The following is a 17,106-nucleotide window of genomic DNA, read 5'->3' as shown; positions in this document are numbered from 1 at the left end:
TAATCCTATTCTAATTATGTATCCATGCATGTGTGTGTGTGTGTGTGTGTGTGTGTGTGTGTGTCTATGTATACAGGAAAAATCTAGAAGAACCGACTCACAAATTTTCTTTGTGGGTAGCACAATTATGGGTGATTTTACTCCTTTTTAGTGCTTTGGTTTTAAATTTTTATAATATGAACATGTGTTAACTACATAAACAATAATTAAAAAATGTTTTAAAACTATGTACAGTTGGATGGGGGTACTGAAAATATATCCAATCTGCTTAAAGGTGGCTAGTCCATGATAGAAAGATGGTAAATACAAAAATACCAAAACTTCAGGCATGTGAGATCCTTCCTGCCTTTTGGAGGGAAGCAATAAATGAATGTATGGGGTTTCAGAATTAAAATCATTAGTAGCCTCATGAACAGTGAGGCAAGATAATGAGTTGCATTTTCTTTAATCAGGAATAAATAAACTTTTAGAATTAAACAAGAAGAAAACATCTTCTCAGATAAGTAACACTATTTTAATGTTAAAGGACAAGATTCCTTCGGGGGAGATATAAATGACAAGTCAACATAATACAAAGTGGAAAACAAAGCTAAAAGGAACAACAACAACAAAAAACCCAACTTAGCTACTCACCCTTGTGGTGTAAGCAGCTTCTGGGTCATCTTCTAGAACACGGGAAAGTCCAAAGTCAGAAACTTTACACACCAAGTTGCTGTTGATCAAGATATTCCTAGCAGCCAGGTCACGGTGAACATAGCCCATCTCCGAGAGGTACTTCATGCCAGATGCTATCCCCCGAAGCATCCCCACTAGCTGAATGACTGTAAACTGGGCATCATGTTTCTGAGAAGTATTTCAAATGTATAGTTAAGATGTGTCATTATTTCTTAAAGATATATCTAGTTAAAATCTCACACACTGAATTGTAACAAGCCTGACTATATACATTTTAGTTCTAAGCACTCCAGCCTAACAGATATGTGAGTAAATGGAGACAAGGCTAAAACAAAATAGCATAGGTGCTGCATTGCTAAATAGTTTGTAACAAGAAGTACCCTAATATTCTTTGACTTCAGGTTCAAACTGTTTAGAACTTTCCTACTGTTTATGTGATCGACTAACTCCTGTTCAGAAATTTTAAGTTCAAGAACAACAAAATGAAATGGATCCTGTGACTATTTTATGTTTTCATTCATTGGGTTGATTTCCTTTTAGTTTCCTGAGTATTTCATTAATTGCTTCAAATAAAGTGGATGCTAAAATTTTAATTGTCATAAATAATTAGTTCAAAATTAATCAAAAATATTTATTGAATATATGTTTTTCTACACAACCCCAAGTTATAGGTCATCAAACAGAAAGTACAGGAGATAAAGTTAGAGTCCTAGACTTAGAAAAGCTTCCTATCTACTTGGATTAAAACAGAAACACACAGTTTACATGATAGGTAGGTAGATAGATAGATGATACATACATAGTATGTACATACGTATATAAATATAAAATTCCGTATCTTGTTATATCTACACAAACAATAATATTATAAAATAATATTAATTATTATGGGTTTAATTACCTAATTTGGAAAATGTTTCTGAAATATGTTTGTGAAAATATTGCTAATAAAATTTATATTGGGCACATGAATACAAGTTAGAAATGCAGTTTCTCATTCATAGAAAATTTTCTTCCATAATGAATTGTACTATCTATCTTATATATCATCTATCTATCTATCATCTATCTACCTACCTACTTATCTATCTCTCGCTCTTTATCCTGTATAGTGCTGAAAGCACCTTGAGGACAGCGTCTATGTATTTTTTTATTCCTTGCAGTGATTGGTGATTGGCAGTGTCTCATACTCTAAAATTTTTGTATGTTTTTGAACTAATATTTGTTTCAAAATGATACTCTGAATTGAGAATACTTTGGCATTATAGCACATGCTTATTTTCTGAGTGGATAGCACTGTGTGAGAGATAAATGGTCTTCTATGTTATAGTATACCGAGGTTACTTTACATAAAGACAAGGGACTATTTCTTACATCAATGTTATTTATGTCTTACTTTAGGATTATTTTTTTATTTTTATTTTAACCTATGTGAATCTTGACAGTACAAAAAGTCTGAAGAAGATTGAACAAATTTGTTTTAAAAATATAAACCATTAATGTTAGGATGCTTTAAGATAAAGATGCAAATGTACAGTCTTTCTCTCACTACTTCATCTCAGAAAATTTCAGTTTTACTTTAAAAATTGATTATCTACTTGCTTGGCAAAATATCAGAGGTTGACCCAACATTTTCAGTAATTCATTCCATATTTATGTATGCATGCGAGATAAGCGATACATGAATGTATATACATATATTCTACTTACACGCAAGAAACTGTCCAAGGAACCATTCTCCATGTATTCTGTGACAATCATAACTGGTTTACCTAGATACATTGTAAATGATAAATTAAATATATAATCATCTTTATTGTTCAACAAATATCATGCAATGAACATATATAATGCACTTTGATACACCTGATAAAATTTAAAAATGTGAAAGCTTTCCCTGTCTTCCTAATTTTGCAAAATTGCACTTAAAAAAACTGATTTCAATAGAAAATAACTCTATTTTTTAAAAAATTAAAGCTTGTTTTTCAGAACAAGAACCCATAACCGATGATATGTAAATTGGCTTATTTGGTATGGCTTTCTTTGAACACAAAATGTGGCCCTATCTTTCCTTTAATTGCATCTTAGCCGATCAACAAAAATCAAATATTTCTTCCTTCAAGTCCAGGATAGAGCCAGGAATTCTACAGTCATTTATAGTTTCTACCGGTATTTACCTAACTATATGCTGGTTGTTCTCTTGTGATGGTTAGTCAGAAGCTAATAAATGAAAGTCCCTGTCTCAGTTGATTTTACATGTGAATTGTACAAACAATAAAGGGGAATAATTGTAAGCTTTTCAATCTATATTCAATTAACACATTAAAATTATAAAATTCATTCTATGTTTAAAAGAAAAATAAAATTAAAATTGCTGTTGGCAGTAACTTGTAATAACCATTTGTATATATGTAGCCTTATATATCATTAAACCTTTAAACAAGCATTTAAATGAGTTTATATAGCTCTTATTATGTACAAAATGCTAATTGGCTTATTTTACATATACTAACTTATTAATTATTATTTCCATTTTACATATGAGTACACTGAGATATACTGAGGGTAATTAACTTACTCAACACCACACAACTAGTAAGTAATAAAGCCAAAAATTGCAACTCAAATACACTAGTCTGTTACTTTTGGAAATTTATACTGAGGGACACATTTAAAATATGAAAAAGCATAAGATACAAAGGTGCTAAATATACTGATATATAGGTCTACCAATAAAATAAGTGTCCAAGTATAAGCAATAATTTAGGCAATTGCTGGGTATCAATTCTATGGATTTTTCTGAATTAAAATGACTGAAAACTGTAGTACTGTAGACAATTGTTATAGTATGTGCACAAGTAGGAAATTAAACTCTATATATGTTATGATAACAACTAGGAAAATAAGTAATGCAAAAAACATTCCTAATAAAAAAATATTTGTGAAAAATTGACATTTTTGATATGCAGGGAACACTAATTTTTTTCCATATTTAGAATAATGTAACATTGTATTAGTACTTGATATATATTGTATCACTTCATCTACACATTGTCTTTATGCTTTAGAAATATGTATTATTCCCACTTTACTGTTTCCTAAAATGGAAGTGTTGGAAACTTTCCAAATTAAGGAAACTTAATTAGGTAGCACCTCAGTAGATTCCCCCAACATGGTTGTCTCTGTTTTCAAAGGCTACATATATTAAACATCACAGTTATTATCTTTTGTTGCTATAATATTGTTTTAATTTTAAATCCATCATGTTACAAAAAGAAAGAAAATAACTCCTCTAGAAATAACATCTAGAAAACCTGAGTTAAGTCTTGACTGAGTACTGATGAAAGACCTGGAGCAAATCTTAGCATTTTAACAAACATCCGTGTACACCTAATTGTAGAACACATTTATAATTTTTCCTCATGTGTTCCTTCTAATATACTATGAAGGTTAGTTTGCCATTTTAATGATAGGAAATAGCTTTCTTTGATTGCTTTGTTTTTTTCTTTCATAAGTGAAAATTCTTAATTCATACTGGTTGTGAATTATGGCTTACTACTGTGAAGGTAATACTTACTACATTTAATACTTGAATGTATCCCAAGCTGTATGTTTTATTTATGGAAAGGTGAGAAAAATTATTTAAATTCAAAAAAATTCTCAGATACTTTCATATATGTAACAATCAATTGATACATCAATCTATTTTCCATTAAGTATCTGATTTAGTACATATTTTGAGTAACACATCATATACCGAGGGTGCCAAAAAAATGTATACACATGACTTGTATTCATCTTTCGTTATCGGTATATATTATTACAATTTTAATAGTTTTTTCCTTTCTTAAAATGTGTATACATTTTTTTGGTACTCTCTGTATAGCTAGGTAATCTGGTACTGTCTGAAAAGTCATTTGAGCCAAAACCTTAATCCTCCAGAACTTGCTTCTTCAAAATTTTAATTAAGCTTTGATTTGACAATATTAAGAAAGAAATGGAAGATTAGACATCTATCCTGAACTGGTAAATTTAATGCCTAAAGACTAGTCCCACAGGCCTGACCTGTAATGAAATTAATGGATGAATGAATGAATGAATGAATGAATGAATGAATGAATATCCATATTCTCCATAAATCGTTTTGGTTTCTATGTTCCTTCTTTAATATAATTCTTGGAAGAATAACATCTAACAAAATTCAGTGCCTACCTTGAATGTGGTCACACTTTGTCTCATAGAGTCAACTCTCAGTTACAGTGGCCAGTTACCACATGTACACTACATACTACCCAAACCTTTGCTTATCTCTCTTCCCTTTTTGGCTCTCAGCCTTATGACCATTTCATTTCTTGTTAGCATGTCTAGTAGAATGTTTGGCAAGGGAAATAAAAGTAGCTGAAAAAATCAAACCAGCCAATTAAGCCAAAGCCCCATGACCATTTAGAAATCAGATCAGGCTGCATGTAGCTCTATAACTTAGGTATTTATAAACACATCAGTTAAAATGGGCAAGTCTGAAAATGTGCTTTACATTAAGTTCAAAGATTCAGCAAACCCAAATGTACAGACAAAGAATAAACAGAATCACAAATATTCTACCTTGGAAAGCAATATCTTCTTTTAGTTTCCCTTGTGATTTTGATTATGATGAACAGGGTTAAAGGAAAAGAGACTGCAATAGTGGTGAGAACTAGTTCTGACATGTATTAAATGTAGTTGGAAATCGTCTATAAAATACCAGCTGATCTGCACATGATACAATGTATTTCTATTCAAGTTTGCACCTTCTTTTGTGTGTATTTTGACTTAAAAGTGACATTATCATCAAGCACCTAGATCATTTGCTACTTTCAGACATCCTAAAATATATCTGATGTACATAATAAAATCAATGGAATTATTGCTAAATGACCAGCTGAAATGAAACCCTATCAAACATGAGCAAAACAAAATTTTCAGTGGAATTTTGCTTTGATTTTTAAATTGATTTGTAAGTATAAAATCATGATTTCTCATAATTTAAAGGTTAAGGGGAGCATATTAGTCTGTTACAATCAGCTTGTTTCCCCAACTATCCCTGGCTCAGAGATATTACTACTCACTGAACTACTGTTTGATGACAGAAGAAATGTGATTCAAATGTCTAAGAATTCCAGGTTCAGCACTATTTCACTTTCTTAATCATATTTTCTATAAAAAGCAGAGCAGGATAATGTGATAAATAAATAGTCACACATAGAAAATTTTATTGCAGTTATCAATTAAGTGTTACTTTAGGTTGAAATATTTTCATGCAAACATAAAATTATTTATCAATGATTAAAATATCACACATTATGGAAATTTAGTTCATTTCCAAAGGAAAGGCTATTAACTCCTATTTATGGTAACTGTATCTTACATAATCAATATTTTATTTTCAAAAGTCTTAAACACACTCTAATACATGAGTATGATTTATAAAATCAAAATATTTGACATCAGCCACTCGCACTCATTATTAGCGCCTTGTAATCAAATTCAGAGTGGAAGCAACAAAAGCATAAGCAGGAGAAAGAAACTTGAAGAAAACTGACAAAATATGCCTCACTGTTTCCAGGAAAGAAGACTTGAATCACCTCTGATTAGACAGATAAAGTTTTGGTTATACATTTTCATGTACTGTACCTAACTGACTGATAGAAATATTGTAATGCACTGAATTAGAGTATTTTTCCACAGGTTTCCCCTTAAGTTATATAAAAATACAGGACATTCTTTCTAAAATTCCATTTTAATCAAGACATTATTCATGTTAAAAATGACCCTTATTATATCCATTGGTCTATGAGTTAATGAGGGCAAGTGTCAACTCTATTTTGCCAGTAGTTGTAAATCTAGCACCTAGCAGAGGGCCAATTACAATTGATCATATCACGTCTATCATTTCAGGCTGGCTAAGGATAATCACTCCCTTCAAAATTAGGCTAAGAAACACTTTCTCCAAGTCTTCCTTAACCAACCATTCATTCAATATTAACACATCCAATGCTTTACACTCAGCGAACTTAAAAAAATTTAAATTTATTATTGCTAATTTGAAACTAAATGTAATACCTTTGAAGGCCGGAACAATATTTCTATTCTTCCTTAGTCTATTCAGAGCTGATTCACCTAATAAATGCAGTGACAATGCATATAGTAATCTCAATACGCTCAGTTTGATTTTACAAGGACAGCTTAGTTTTTTTATTTTCAAGCTTTCTACCTTTTGTTTATTTTCTTGTCTAATTGTGAAAATCAATATGTTAGGTGTAATAATGAACTGAAGTGATGATAGCAGGCTTCTTGTTTCTACTTTAAAAGAAATGGTTTTATTGTTTCATGATTGAATGTGATATTTGTAAGTTTGTTTGTTTTTGTGGTGTTTACATTCATTTACCAGGCATACATATTTTCTATGTATGATATACTAAGAAAAAATTTTAAATTAAAATATTGTTTATTTTCCACATTTATTGAGATTGACTTTTTCTTTTCTATCTATTAATATGAATTTCTTGAATGTAAGTATTAAACCAACTTTGCATTTTTGGAATAACTAAACTTGGGCATGATGTAGTATCTTTTGAAAAACATTGCTAGCCAAAGCTTCATAATTTTTCCAGTGTTGTTGAGTTTTTGTCATGTGTTACACTGACCTGTTATTTTCCTTTCTGATAATATTCTTACATGAGTTGATATCAAGATATCACTAGCCTCATTAGTTAGGGGTGTTTCTTTTTCTTCCTTTCTGCAAGGGTTTACCAGAATTACTCAGACAGTCATTAAATAAGTGTATAATTATATTTCTTCTTCCTTTATGAGAGTTATTGTAAATTTAAACTAGCACGTTTTAAAAGACATTTTGGGGACACATGTAAGTCATGCTCTAACAAATTTTGTAAGTTGAATTTAATTTTTCTAAACTACCAAAAACTCATCCTATCTAAATGATTGAGAAAAATATACAACACATTATTTTGTAATTCAAGTGTGGCCAATTCAACCCAGAGACATGAGTGGATAATGCTGAAGAAATAAGGAAAGTTCTTTAGACATGTAAAAAATCAGTCCCTACCTTATTTTTTTTTTCTCTGACATATTGAGTGGAGATTTTCTTAGTTTTGTTGATATGGGCAATTATACAGAGATGTTCTCAACTCATTTATCAAATTAGAGTCACAATTACATGATGACTTGTGTCATCAGAGTTTCCAAATATTCTAACAAACTATTTCTGTAAATTATTAATAGAATAAGTACAATTATATATTGCCTATTGAGAATATGACCTGGAGTGTAGTACCCTTGAAACAAGTGTAGAAGAATACCTTTAGAGAGAAGCAAACAGGAAATAGCAAGAATTTGGCATTGTCACTAAAGAATGACATCTTATTCCTGCAGTATTTCCTTATCATGTGTGGAGGAGATTCAAAGGTGAAAACGAATGACTAAGTTTTTTTGTGAAGTGGATGCTCACACCAACATAGAAATGTTTTAATTGTGAGAAATCATCATAAAGTTCTGCTCATGGCATTCCTCAATAATACAAGGTTATAGTTAAGTTGCATTATTATTATTTTTTTAATTTCAGTAAATAATCCCTCCCCAAATAACAACAACAAAAGAAACACATCAATTTCATTAAATGTAATCCCTTCTATTTCACTAGGTGAAAAGTGGCCAATGGAGTTCTTGAAGTCTGAACATCATTTGACTAATGGTGTGATGGCAGAAATATCAAACATTTGCTTTAAAAAAGTTTCATCTTTTTGAACTTCAAGTAAAATTGATAACACATGTTAGTGCCAAGTTCTGAGCAAAGACTGTGTCCCCAGCTTTCTGCTACTTTGAAGATCAGAGACTCTCTCACCTTCTCTTGTTTAAGACCATCAGGCTCAAAATGTACCATTAAAATTGTTTATGGCTCAATTCAAATAAATGAAAATATAATGATTGAATAAAGAGCTTTCTCTAAATGAGTTGAAAATGATACATTGTAATAGAGCTTGTGCTTCAAAGCACATAATTAATAGCAATAATAAAAAGAATTATCTTTGAGCAAAAAAAAAAAAAGAGAGAGATTTTTTTTCAAGTATTTCTTCTATAATCCTGATATTAACTAGCAAAATCTCAAATCCCCCAGAAGTGGAAATTTAGAATTTCATAGCTCTATTCCACTTAACAGTGTATTTCTATGTAATCTTATTTTATCTTTAAAGTATCTGGACATAGTAAAACTGCTAATTCCATGTTACAAGTGAAGAACATGAGTCTCTGAGTGGTTTGATTTGCTAGAGGTCTCACAACCAGTAGGGATGTCAAAACTTGAACTGTGACCCTCTCATTCTTAACCCCATTACCAATATGCTTGCTTTTCTTCTTTAAATACAATTTTGTTCATTAAATTATAAGCTCTGCATCACTCTAGGGGTGTGTGTGTGTGTGTATGTGTGTGTGTATGTGTGTGTGTGTGTGTGTGTGTGTGTGTGTGTGTGTGTTTAAATTTTGCAGGCAGNTGTGTGTGTGTGTGTGTGTGTGTGTGTGTGTGTGTGTGTTTAAATTTTGCAGGCAGATTGTTTTAGCCACTTTATAGTCTGAGGAAACAATGAAAGTAATAGCAGGATTGAATACCTTATTCTGGCAAAAACTTGTCTTCTTTATATGTTAAATGCAACATATTAAATTTATTCTATGGCATTTCTATTTTTTCTCAGATATTACAGGGTGCCAGACTTAGAGCATTTAAATATGTGTCACTAAAGGAGCTCAAAATCTAATTCTAGGTCTGCAACTCTATTCTGTCTGCACTATATGAGATGACTGGGATTTATATAGTCAGATTTGGAAGCTTCTTACATGCTTATTTGACCAGCGAGATATATCAAATTTAGAACTTTCTCTCTAAGAAGGAGGTAGTTGTAATCCATATTAGAATGTTATAGAATCAGACTTAAATAAGACATTTAATGTATAGTACCCATGATTTTTAAAGGTCATTGTTTTTCCTTAATGTGTTTTTTTCCCCTGGTTTTTGGTCTTGGGGATTTTTTTATGGGTTTCTTTGCTAAGTGACCATAATTCATATTTGATTACTTCATTTGTATATCTAAAAAAACCCCACCAAAATAATTTTGGTTTAATATTGCTTATTATTCAGTAATGAATTTATAGGAAACAGCTAGCAAATTTTAGCAAGTTGTTTTCAATAATTCATAACACAGGAAATAAAAAAAAATCACCACACATCTGATAATACATGAGAGTCCATCAATAAGCTTAAATTTAAACCTAATACTTACTGTTATTTTATTTTTTCTTAGTTGGAGGTGTTGGAGAAGTTAGGTGATAATTCTGCCCATGCTAAAATCTATTCATTTTCTCCATCACTCCCTGAGTGCTGCAAGCAGTTACACGATTGTGCTTCTTTGAAATGTGCATTCAATTAAATGAACCAAACATTAAAGAAAGACCTATTGGTAGAAGACACTGTTCTTTTATTCATTTATCCTTTTATTCATTCATTCATTTAATGAATCAATCAATCTTTTACTCCTTAACATTGCTAAATTCAGTACCTACTGTGATCCAGGTTCTGTTTTCATTACTGATGATCAAATAACATTGATTTGCCCTCTATGAGAATTTTTATTTTATTTTAGGTATTAAAGGTTATTAATTATCTACAGAAAGTTGCTGAAGCTTGATGAATGCCCTGCTATGGTCAAATTATTAGGGAATATAAAAAAATCAAGATATAAAAAAATAAGTAGAATATAATGATAAAAAGTATCCTTTTGTCTAGAGTTAGTAATAGAGGTGAAACCAGCAGACCAAGTTCCCAATGCCATATCTAGCACTTTCTAGTTAGACAAGCTACTTGCTCTTTAGTTATTATTTAGTTATTAAATGTAAAATGAAATTATATCTAATTCACAGGGTAGTGGTAAGAATAAAATAATGTCTGTAGTACAATGTCGAGCACAGGATAGTCAATTCTAAAAGAAAAACTTGTGAAAATTGAGTAAAAAAAAAAAAGAGAATGGTTACATAAGTACAAAAGAGTTTCCTCTCTCAGTAGGGCTCAAGATATGAAGGACAGACATCCTTGGTAAGGATGCTATGGAGGAGAATAAATGGCTAATTGACTATTAAAACACCACTGAGACATGATTCTATTCCATGGATATTAAGTATTACAGTCTTGCTCTAAAGGAACAAAGGATTCATACATTTTCCCAATCCTTACAACTACTACCAGTGATTTTATTATTAATTTAAAAAATATAAAAAATTTTTCGTAAGAAAATATTTCAGTGTTACTACTAGTATGGTCTAATTTTCACACATACAGAAGAGAAAAATGCTTCTTACATAACTTAATATGGATTTAAAGTTTATGGGTAAATTATTCTACATTGTCAAGTTCTTAATCCCATTGATTATGTAAGAAAACTCTAACGGATACCAAAGTATTTTTCAATTATACTATGCTCTTATGAAGAAAGACTGGCCTTTTTAGTCACACTAAAATGAGAATAGGCATTAGTGCCAATAGGAAAGTGCTTTATGTAATGTTAAAGAAAAATATCATTGTGAAAAACATAATGTGTAATGTCTGTTGGTAGCCATAGAATATGTAAATATGGTGTCAATGAATTATCCCTGAATGGATGCCAAATTCCCTGCCATATGTCATCTTTCATTCTGAGGAGTTTGCTGCCAATTTACCTTATCCTTCATTTTGTGCTCCAAAATCTTGAGGGAAAAAAAAAAATTCCAGAGCATTCTCAAGAGGTTCTCATTGGGATTGGAGCCAAAAATCACATAGTTGCCTCACAGGATCCCTTTTGAGTCTGGCTGGAGAAACCATCATGGAAATAAGTTCAGCTCTCCATCACAGGCTGTGGGCCAGAGCTCCCCAGACCAGTCAAGAATCCATGTGGGAGTGTAGATCAGTATTGTTTGAAATCCACAGAGAACCAAGAAAAGGTCTTGAGTCTAATGTGACCCCAATCTTAACAGCTCTGAAGCATTCCCAAAACTCCCATAACTTCCCAAAAGCAACAGGGGAAAAAAACTTGGAAGCTTCAATAAAACTGGTGAACAATAAAAGAAAAAGCAGCTAGCTGGGAGTTCCTGACAATTTCTGTCAAAATTAAGTCATTGTTTTTCCTTGCTACTGTATATAACAGAAAGTTTTCAAAAATTCACTTCTTAACCATTTTAATTATTCTGTATTAATATAGTCCAAAGTTTCACTTCTAAAATTTTTTAACTTTTTTAAGACCTAGAATAGCACTGCCAATATAATACTAGTTAAATATCTTTGTTCTCTTGTCATAGAAAGACATGTTAATCCTAAACTGGTCTTTTTGTTAGGAATGATAGGTACTTATGGAAAAGAAAAAGAAAAAAAACTTTAAATGTTGAGATTGGGTTTAAACAACCTCTGCTCAAAATACACAAATTTTGATCTCCTGACTTTACTTACTTTTAGTAACAACTCCCTCCAGTCGAATGATATTGGGATGGTCAAACTGTCCCATAATGCTTGCTTCTCCCAGGAAATCTCTCCTTTGTTTTTCTGTGTAGCCTACTTTCAGGGTCTTGATGGCTACTGAAATCTCTTTTTTTGATGGAAGTTTTAAGCGACCACTGCACACCTCTCCAAATTCGCCTGTTAGAATGCAAAGAACAAATCAACAACAAAAGGGAAGGAACTATTTCATAAAAAATTAGCAGTAGAGAGCAATTATTTCCTATTAATAGTTTCATACAAAATATTTATGCCTTTGACCTGGAAGATGTGCACTGTAGACCTCCAAATGATTTTCGAAGATGGTAACCTGAGACTCCCTAAGAAGCCCTGGGACATACATACCCTAGTGGTAAATGGACCTTGTGAGAAGCCTCATATATTTTTAAGTCCCACACTGTGAGTAATGTAAAAAGAACAAGAGGAATGTTGAAAGCTATATCTAGCTATTAGACTTGTCATTCCTTATTCTTATAGCTTCCATTTCCTCAGGGTAATCAACAGACTGGCAGGGATATTATGGGTTAAGCATTGGATTAAATTTCAGATGTTTCTAACTATTCTGTTTGTACTAAAAGGGCCAATTTAACGATATACTCAGACTCCTGGAAAATGAAAATCAAAGCATCTGCTATCAATTCATTTTATTGGAGCATCAGCATATTACATTATAGACATACTAGTAGTTATAAAGTTCTCTGGACTTCTAGAAGGTGAACCATAATATCACAGTATCAAATAAAAGATAGCACATTTTTATCTATAGAATCACTGTAGAAATATTTTCTCAGATTCAATGTCTTCCACTAAAAAAGTTGTCTCAAATGAGCAATTAATCCAGAATTTGTTGAATAGAAAGTGTTGCTGACTTTTAAATAGTCTCATTCAGGGGTCGGCAAACTTTTGAGATGGAAGAGCCAATCCTGTCCCTCACAACAATTTAAAAATTATTCAAGAGCCATAAAACAAATGAAATCACCATTATGTGAATAATATCCTTTAAAAATTTTATAAAGGAAACTATGATAGTTTTATTTTCATTTTCAATTTTACTTCAGAGCCACATGTACCCAAAGAGCCGCATGTGGCTCACGAGCCGCAGTTTGCCGACCCCTGGTCTAATCCAATTGCTATAAAATTCCCTGGAACTAGTTTCAGCACTATCTTCATATACGTTGTTATTGAGAAGATTTGCTTTTTCATTATATTTTGAGCTTTATGAGATTAGAGACCCTTTCCATTAATATCTCTGCCTCTATTGCTGCTGTAGTGATAGTCACAAAGTGATGCCATCCATATAATGTTCCTTGTTCATATAGAAATCCTAATATTGTGGGGATTATTAGATTGGTTTTTTACAACATCTAAAAGATGCATTGGGTTTTTTTTTTAATATCAAACGAAAGGTTTTTTTTAGAAATGGATTAACTGAATGATCTGTTTGTAGGCTCTTTATGGACTGGACTAACAGTCTTGATCCAACATTCTCACTGAGTTTTGTATAATCTCCATGTCCCATGGGTGAGCCAGAGAGATGGTGTCAACAAGTAAGATGCTTCTCTATTTTTCGTCCGAGTGGTTCGACCCACAGAAGCAGCAGGTGGTCTTACTGATCTGCAGCTGCATCACTACAAATGACTTGCTTCTCAACTCCCCAGACTTGACCCTTTCTTAGTCATCCAGTCTCACTACTATGTTTAAAACAATGACTTATGCTGCAACTTGTCAAAGTCATTTAAGGTCCAAACGTAGTTATTCATACATTTACTTAATAAATATTCATCAATTGGTAACAGAATGACAGACACAATGAAGACTGCAGAGATCTAATGGTAAATAAGGCAGAGGAAGTATAGAGAAGATAACAATATTCGCAGCTAGAGTGTTCTTTAGGATTACAGGGAGACTTAGGGACAGAACTTGAGAACGGTCATTGATTTTTTTAAGGAAGAATATGTCATTATGGATGTGTGAGTATTAGGAAGGGAAGTTATGATGCAAAGCTAGAATCATTGTTAGAATCTATAAGCAAGAGTAAGATTTTGTTTCTTTATGCCGGATTATTGAAACATTACCAGAGAGCTCCAGTTTATTTTGCGTAAACATTAATTTTGGGCAAACCATTAGGAGGCATCCATAATGAATTTTCATTTTCTGAAAGTTCTGCTACTATCATAAGGCAATATGGTGTAATGGATCATGTTTTAAATTTGGATGTCATCTCAGCATCACCAATTATCAGAAAATGCAAACCAAAACCACAATGAGATATTACCTCACACTGGTCAGAATGGCTAGTATCAAAACTTCAACAAATAACATGTGTTGGTGAGAATGTGTAGAAAAGGGAACCCTTGTGCACTGTTGATGGAACTGCAAACTGATGCAGCCACTATGAAAAACAATATGGAGAATCTTCCAAACACTAAAAAAAGTGATATACCATACAATGGAGCAATTCCACTTCTGGGTATTTATCCAAAGAAAACAAAAACATTAATTCTAAAAGCTATATGCACCCCTGTGTTCATTGCAGCATTATTACAATAGCTGAGATATGAAAACCACTTAGATGTCCATTAATCGATGAATGGATAAAGATGAAGTAGTACATTTATACAATGGAATATTACTCAGCCATAAAAAAGAGTGAAATCTTGCCATTTGTGACAACATGGATGGACCTAGAGGGTATTATTATGCTATGTAAAATAAGCCAGGCAGAGAAAGACAAACACCATATGGTTTCACTTATATATGGTTTCTGAAACAAAACAAAACAAAACAAAATAAAAACAAACTCATAGAAACAGATCAATCAGATTGTTACCAGGAGGGATGGGGTGGAGGGATGGGTGAAAGGGGAAGGGGAATATAGTCAATAATATTGTGATAAGTTCACGTGGTGACAGATGATTACTAGAATTAGTAGCAATCACATCGTAAGGCATGAAAATGTCGGATCATTATATTGTACACCTAAAACATTTATAACCAATATAAGATTGTATACCAGCTATACTTAAATTAGAAAAATTTGAAGAAATAAAATGCATTGACAGAAAAAAAATTGGATGTAATCACCACTTATTATAAATGACAAGTCACTTATTTGTCAGTTTACATGACAGTAAGAGCTATGGGACAGACCATGGATCCTGGAATTGATTTGTCTTGGGTCTAATTCTGCCTCTGTCACTAATTAGCTGTGTGATTTTAAGTGGCTGTCTTAACCTCTCTGTGCTTTTGTCCCCTTATCTATAGAATACAAACACGATTGTGTCCATCTTACAAGGTTTTTGTGCTATTAAAGGAATTAATGTATGTAAAGCACTTAGAGTGCCAGATACATAGTAAGTGCTGTCTAAGTGTTAGTCACTATTTTCCTTTCCAAGCTCAAACCCACCCTAAGAAGAATAAATTACTTATTTACCTCTCATGAGTTAAAACAAATTGAAGAATAAAAATGAAAGTGCTGTTAATAATGCCAAGTACTGTATTAATATAAGAAGAGATGGCTGTGATGATGATGGTGATATAATGTCACATTAGGCAAGTGTTTCTAGAGGAGAGCATTTTGTACAAGTACCTCACTAGGGAGATTAAGGGGAAGGGTTTGAAGTTCAAGTGGGCAGATTAGAGTTCCTTTCTTTGTCTTTAATGGGCTATCTGGACATATGCACATACGTGTCTACCTTCAAAATTCAGAAAACCATGCTTCAGTAATGCTAATTTTTAAAAATCACAAAATGTAGAAATGTGATTATTTCATCAAACACTAGAAATGGTCACCAATATATTATATTAGACATAGAAATGTTAAATATGAATTTAATTATCTTTATTATAACTTAAAAGAACTGTGTTCAAAAAATTAACAAAGACTGGGAAAACACAATGCTAGACCTTTCCACCTAGCCGAATGTTACATGGTATTCTTTAATTAACTTTGCACCTATGAGGAAGAAAATTTAGATCCTATTATTTCTATATAAAAGCACACCTACAAAAAGATCATTTGAAAAGATACTGCGTGATTTTTTTACTTCAATAATTGCAGTATTTGTTTTTTAAAAATAAAGTATGCTTTATGATAATTAGTGCATTTAGGATGCACAGTTGCTCAAAATTAAATTTTTTACACCCATTTTATTTAAAATGGAGGAAAAATGTACTTGTGTTTAAATAAAATCACTCTTTGCACTAGCCTCAAAGCCCATTCTCCTTTTACTGTTTTAGTAAAAAGAAGCAAAATAAAAATACAGATGGAACAATGCTGGTATGTCAGCTCAGCACTGTACGCAAATTATCGCAATTCATCCTCAGAAAAATCTTAGAAAAGACACCATTGTGATCATCAGTGTCTAGCAAGGACTTTGAAGTTGAATAGTGCAAATTCAAATTTTGCTTTCCTACCTAATACCTATGTGACCACGGGCCATTCAAGTTTTCACCTTTTGTTTCCTTATCTGGTGAAATGAAGATAATACTTACCTACAGTTTAATACAATATCAGTGAATGACCAGCATAGAATAGGAGTTCAATAAATATTTTCTACCTTTAGAAATTTTCAGTAATCTTTGAAATAATGGTTGGATTAGGAAATAAAATTAACACTCTCTGTTTTACCTATTTCTTTGTAGAAAAGCTCTGACAGAAAACTAGAGGATTAGCCCACATACATGTATATAGAGTCTTTCTGTATGTTTAATTGTGAAAGTTCTGTCATTGACCAAAAGATTCAGGCTTTTAACAATGAAAGAGGGTTGCTAATTAATTTAGCATAAGTATTCATTTTTTATATACAAAATTATTTTTAAAATTAAAAAGGATATAGGAAGTGGGTAAATGTATAGATGAAGGAAGG

At 31.9% G+C, this 17,106-nt stretch overlaps 1 protein-coding gene across 2 annotated transcripts in view; it reads right to left on the bottom strand.

Annotated features, from left to right (window-relative positions):
* The window catches only part of EPHA3 (EPH receptor A3), a 361,979-nt gene that overhangs the window by 45,890 nt on the left and 298,983 nt on the right, over nt 1–17,106 (bottom strand). For both annotated transcript variants that reach the window (XM_019629966.1, XM_019629967.1), the window contains 3 exons: nt 12,194–12,379; nt 2,386–2,447; nt 634–843 (listed from right to left, as the gene is read on the bottom strand). In XM_019629966.1, coding sequence (XP_019485511.1) covers nt 634–843; nt 2,386–2,447; nt 12,194–12,379 — 458 coding nt within the window. The remainder of the gene's footprint in view (nt 1–633; nt 844–2,385; nt 2,448–12,193; nt 12,380–17,106) is intronic.

The sequence above is a fragment of the Hipposideros armiger genome, unplaced genomic scaffold, assembly GCF_001890085.2.
Source record: "Hipposideros armiger isolate ML-2016 unplaced genomic scaffold, ASM189008v1 scaffold_877, whole genome shotgun sequence".
Lineage (NCBI taxonomy): Eukaryota > Metazoa > Chordata > Mammalia > Chiroptera > Hipposideridae > Hipposideros > Hipposideros armiger.
The sequence above is the reverse complement of the archived record's forward strand: the minus strand, read 5'-3'. Positions and strand labels throughout refer to the sequence as shown.